This window comes from Triticum aestivum, chromosome 1B (genome assembly GCF_018294505.1).
Source record: "Triticum aestivum cultivar Chinese Spring chromosome 1B, IWGSC CS RefSeq v2.1, whole genome shotgun sequence".
Classification (NCBI taxonomy): Eukaryota; Viridiplantae; Streptophyta; class Magnoliopsida; order Poales; family Poaceae; genus Triticum; species Triticum aestivum.
In genome coordinates this window covers 11,498,818-11,504,641 of record NC_057795.1, presented here as the reverse complement: position 1 = coordinate 11,504,641, position 5,824 = coordinate 11,498,818, and the positions used below count along the sequence as shown (strand labels likewise).

Here is a 5,824-nt window from a genome sequence, read left to right as displayed (position 1 = left end):
CTTATCAAGGAAACGGAGAGGAATTCCAAACTCAGTGTGGCAAGACTCATCCCAAATGTAAAGGGTGAAGTGCAATGTAGATCCCCGAACTATTTCAGAAGTGTCAACTAGGTCCTCGAACTATTCAAAGTGCAAAGAGTGTGCCATTCAGATTCAAAATCAGTTCAACACAAAAGTAATCCAAGACTATATTTTGCCTGGTGTGACACACTTACTCTACTTGGAGAACGTAAATGATAATTTCCATGGTTTGACAACCATCCTTGAAATAGTTGAAGGACCTCACTCTTTACATGTATACACTGTAGGAGCAGTTCTACTGTTTGCATGTGAACCACAATTCCCAATACTCGGGCTAGCAAGCTTGACATGGCATTGCTGGCAAGCGGCAAACCACCACATTCACCAGTCTCTGCAGTATATAATAAGCAGAAGAGCGGCGGCCGGATAGCTTCTGTGGCTGCACGTGGTACGTGTCGAACACCATGGCAGCGGTGCCGCACGTCGTGGTGATCACCTTCCCCTTCGCCTCCCACGCGGTGAAGCTGTTCCGCCTGGCGCGCGCCCTGGCCGCGGCGGCGCCGGCCGCGACCTTCTCCTTCCTCTCCACTGCCGGCTCCATCGCGCAGCTGCAGGAGAAGAACCAGGACGCCCTCGAGGGGAACCTACGCTTTGTCGAGGTGCCGGACGGGTTAATGTCGCCGAGCTCCGGTGGCGCCGCACCGGTTCCTCCGCCGAACCATATGGCGCGTCTGGGGCTCTTCATCGCCGCCGCTGAGGCTGGCGGGGTGAAGGTGGCGCTGGAGACGGCTCGCATTGCTGCCGGCGGTGTCAGGGTCACCTGTGTCGTCGGGGACGCATTCGTCTGGATGGCCGCCGAGGCTGCCGCTGGGGTGGGGGCGCCATGGGTTCCGGTCTGGACCGGCGGTCCGAGCGCGCTCCTTGCGCACCTCCAAGGTGACGCGCTGCGCGACGACATCGGCGACAAAGGTACGCACGCACGGCACGATCGATCATCTATGGATGCATTCATGCCATGGACGGAAGCTTCTTCTTACCTGAGACGAATGCTTGTGAAATAAATGCAGCGGCGAGCCGGGCGGACGAGCTTCTGACCGCGCACCCGGGCCTCGGAAGCTACTGCGTCCGGGACCTCCCCGACGGCTGCGTGTTCGGCGAGATGCACCTGCCAATCGTCGCCCTCTTCCGTCGCGTGGCCGACCAGCTGCTCGTTCCCCGCGCCGCCACCGCGGTGGCCTTGAACACCTTCCCGGGACTCCTCCCGGACGACGTCACCGCCGCTCTCGCCGCGGAGCTCCCGGAGGTCCTCCCCATCGGCCCCTTCCACCTTCTCCCAGTCCCCGGCGACGACAGCGCCAACGCGGCCGACCCGCACGGATGCCTGGCCTGGCTCAACGGCCACCCGGCCCGCGCCGTTGCGTACGCCAGCTTCGGCACCGTCGTGACCGCCGTGGTAGGAGGGCAGGAGGAGCTGCGGGAGCTCGCGGCCGGGCTGGAGGCGTCCGGCACGCCGTTCCTCTGGTCGCTGCCCAAGGAGTACTGGCCGCTGCTCCCGGCGGGGTTCCTGGACCTGGAGCGCGCCAAGGTGGTGCCGTGGGCGCCGCAGGCGGCCGTGCTGCGGCACGCATCGGTGGGCGGCTTCGTGACGCACGCCGGGTGGGCCTCGGTGCTGGAGGGCGTGGCCGGCGGCGTGCCCATGGCGTGCCGTCCCTTCTTCAGCGATCAGAGGATGAACGCGCGGATGGTGGCGCACGTCTGGGGATTCGGCACGGTCTTCGAGCAGGCCATGACGCGCGGAACCGTGTCGGCGACGGTGTCATGGCTGCTCGCCGGCGACCAAGCCACCCGGATGCAGGAGATGCGGGACATGGCGGCCACCGCCTTCGCGGCCGACGGCGGCAGTAGGAAGAACTTCGACAAGCTTCTCAAGATAGTCTGTCCTTCACCACAAGAGCACAGCCGTGGTGGTCTTCAAGTCGACGAAGCAGCAGAGGTGACGAGATGCGCACCTGCTACGACACATGCTCAGCTGCTTGGTGCTAGCAGCCTAGCGCACACCGTGGCTCCCCAAAAATAGTGTTTTTCTGGCTAATGCTAAAGTTCCCACTCAAGGAATATGAGCATTTAGTCTCTGTTGTCATGGCTGCTATTTGCTGATCAATTTGGAAGAGTCGAAATGACATTATGTTTCAAGGATAGGAAGATAAATGATCCTTTTCCTCTGATTCATTTGCCATGCTTTTGGACTAGTTCTTGGGCAATTTAGTTTGCAGCTTGCTTGCTAGGAATTGATCCAGTATTCTCATGAAGGTCTGATACCTTTCATTAGCTGTAATCAAACTCTATATTTTGGATTGTTACACTAGTAGAAAAAGGGTCATTTGTCCCGCTTCGTAAGGCCCATCTGTCTCGGTTGTGAAGCCGTGTCTAAAGGGTCTTCACTCAAGATCTAGGCCTTTAGTCCCGGTTCTTACATGAACCGGGACAGATGGACCTCCACGTGGCCGCTGCGGCGAGCCCAGGCAGGAGGGCCTTTGGTTCCGGTTGGTGGCACCAACCGGGACCAAAAGAAATCCACGCGTCAACAGCTGACATGAGCTGAGGTTTTTGTTTTTTAAAGGGGGTGGTTTAGGGGTTTTGGGGTTAATTTAGGTTGTTAGTTAGCTAATAGAGAGAAGTGTTCTCTCTTATCTTCGTGCTTGGTTTACCAACTCTACTGCTATGCCTACACATGGCTTAGATTGAAGTGAAGGCAACATGTGGTGCATGTCGAAAGTAATACTAATCCTAACTTGACCAAGTTTGGATTGTACTACTTTCGACATGCACCACATGCATGTTGCCTTCACTTCAATTCAATCCATGTTCATTTCACCCACTGATATATAATAACTCTTCATGCTCGCATCATGCATCATCATAATAACAAGTCCTACTAATCATCATCATACAACTTCTACTCGTTATTCATAACAAGTCATACGGTCATTATCCTCATAGTCATCGAACCAATCATACTTAATTGTTCTTAGCACATGATCATCAGTATTAGGTAGGACCTACATACCCTCTTTAAGGTAAAATAGCATAAAACAATATAGACCCTGACTCTCCATTATGAAGAATGGTCTCCAATTCTTGCGCTTCGCTTCCTTTTGCTTCCAAGAACCTCCTTACAACTGTTCATACATTTCTTCCATTCTTTGATTGTCATGTCTCCACTTATTTTAGAAATCAGATATGGCCAGTTGAGGTTTGTAGGATGGCCTGACTATATGTTCAAAACATCAAGGCGACCATGCTGATACATCAGATGAGGCACACAATCATTCGGGATTGTCTGTTGAAAAATATAGTAATAACTTTGTAGTTAGCAATGATGTACTAGTTTTACAAGTATGCAAAAGATGCACGGATGTCATAATAGTAAAAATCTTATCAGGATATCTCCACGATACTTACCGTAGTTCAACACGTGCACTAGTGGCACATATTGACCATAATGTTGAGGAATTTGATTGTAGATATTGTAATTCTCAAGATCAATACAAAATGCGATCAGATGATTTTTCTCCTGATAAGTTAATTCGGAGCCTTCAGTGTAGTAGGTTTTGTCTACCATCTTCTGCACATTCTTTGAAGAATGAAAATAAGTTGTCAATGGAAATAAGTTGTCAACTATTTCGAAATAAACAATGTAAATTAGCTAATAACTATGTTTGAGAAACTCACATAGCGGTAGAATTGAAGGCGTATCAACAAGGACCCAAATGTCCATATTGTCTTGCTCGATTTTAGGATCACCAAGATCCATGGTGACAAGCATACCCTCATCAAAAACATACATCTTGCAAAGTGATTTACAATTTTTGAAACCAAAATTGGTTACACTCTCAGAATTGTACAACTTTACTTCAAAATCCACATCATGATGGGTCCTTAGGTGAATTTTCTTTATTTCCATCCTTTCATGGTCTTCAAAACCCATCCTCTTCAAGACGTAGCGTCTTGCATAGCATGGGATAAGCTAGTCGAATTGTAAAAGATGAAAATTACATGTTGAAATAGTTGAAGTTGTGCTTAATTACGAAAAAAACACTTGTCGTCGTTGCCTACCGTTTCAACATCGAAGGTCTCCTCGAGCTTAATGCTGAAGTGCCGATCTTCATCCAGCTCAAGAAACCTGTCGCACATACCTTGATCGTCGTGGCACCAGTCGCACTCCCGCGGGCGGTTTTCGTCGTCCGAGTATGACATTTCCTATGTCCATAATTCAAATATTAAACTTGTACAATTAAATATATGTACTAAAAAAACCTAAATTGGATCATTATTATTCATCACGGGTTGACTATCGGTCTGTCGAGCCTTTTCTTGAAAACTCTCAGCTCACGTGGTGTACATATTCGACCGTCGATGATGGTAGCTCCTCCTTTCATTTCCGAGTGTATTACACCAAATTGTCTAGCACGCGGGAATGAAGGAGAAGCTACCCCCACGACAACAGGCGGGATTCTTCGTCCTCTCATGTATATATGGTGGAGACTCTCCTTCACTGATTCCTCTCTGACATTTGCGACCGTTTGTGATGGTAGCTCCTCCTTTCGTTTCCGAGTGCATTACACCAAATTGTCTAGCACACGGGAACGAAGGAGAAGCTACCCCCGAGACAACAGTCGAGATTCTTCGTCCTCTCATATATGATGGAGACTCGACAGACTTAAAGTCAACCCGAAATATCGTTTAATTATCTTTCTAAAAAAGTACATATCGAGCGCCTGAAATTTGCCGGCAAGGAAATATACATGTTTTTATCTACTTCATATGAGGATTCAAACTTGATGGCCATTTCAATGGTTGAAAATATGAGCAAAAACATTTCAAAATATCTTATAGGACTCATATTGACATGGAGACTTAACTAGTCTTACCTCGAGGTCGGAGGGGGGTCGGTGACGGGGACGACATCGGGGATGATGGAGGGGGGCTCCTAGATTTCTGCAAAAACAAAAACCCTATAAGCTATCAACTAATCAAATACATACGCCTTACATAGTGCTCTCCAATTTTAGCAAAACCAAATCATAAAATAAAATAATATTCAAATTAGCATGCATTCAATTATAAGAAAAACTACATCATCTCTTGTGTCCATACATTATCGAATATTATCACTAATACACCTCGAATACTACCATACATATAGCATCACTAATACAGCTAGAACCGTAGCGCCCGACGAGAATCAGCGCGGGCGGTGGACCCCAAAGAGAAGGAACCATCACAAGATCATATCTCCAGTGAGGTCCCTGAAGAACCTGCAAGGTATTGTCGAATCTACCCTCCAACGCAACCATGTAGCGAAGGACGTGCTCGTCCTCCTCGCTGACACGGTGACGTACCACCTCCGCGGTGTCCAGAAGCCTCGGCACCGTCACTGGCCCACACGACCACCACCAAATAAGGATTGGGTCAACGACGGATTGGCTCCTCACCAACCTACGCCCCCTGGAAGGTAGCACCTCCCAATACCAGCCCGGCGGAGCCCAGTCCCGGTCATGATCCCTCTGATTAAGAAGGCCTCCTTCGCCGAGTCGACGACGAGGATGTGGGATAGGCATCGTCGACGTCGATGCGGGAATAAGAACTAAAAAAATAAAGTAGTTCTATTAGTTTGCTTGCTAAGAATAAACTACTTCTATAGTAAAATAAAGTAGTTTTATTAAATCAACTAGTTCAACTACTAAGCACTTACTATAAATAAAATAAAGTAGTACTTACTAAAAATAAAATACTTCTATAA

The 5,824-nt window shown here is 48.9% G+C and overlaps 1 protein-coding gene across 1 annotated transcript; it reads left to right on the top strand.

Moving 5' to 3' along the window:
- The first annotated feature begins 411 nt into the window (after window positions 1–411).
- On the top strand, window positions 412–2,250 carry LOC123084311 (anthocyanidin 3-O-glucosyltransferase). The gene is made up of 2 exons (XM_044505981.1): window positions 412–990; window positions 1,089–2,250. Exons 1-2 carry the CDS (start codon window positions 486–488, stop codon window positions 2,096–2,098), a joined length of 1,515 nt encoding a protein of 504 aa, XP_044361916.1. The 5' UTR covers window positions 412–485; the 3' UTR covers window positions 2,099–2,250.
- The last annotated feature ends 3,574 nt before the right edge of the window (window positions 2,251–5,824 follow it).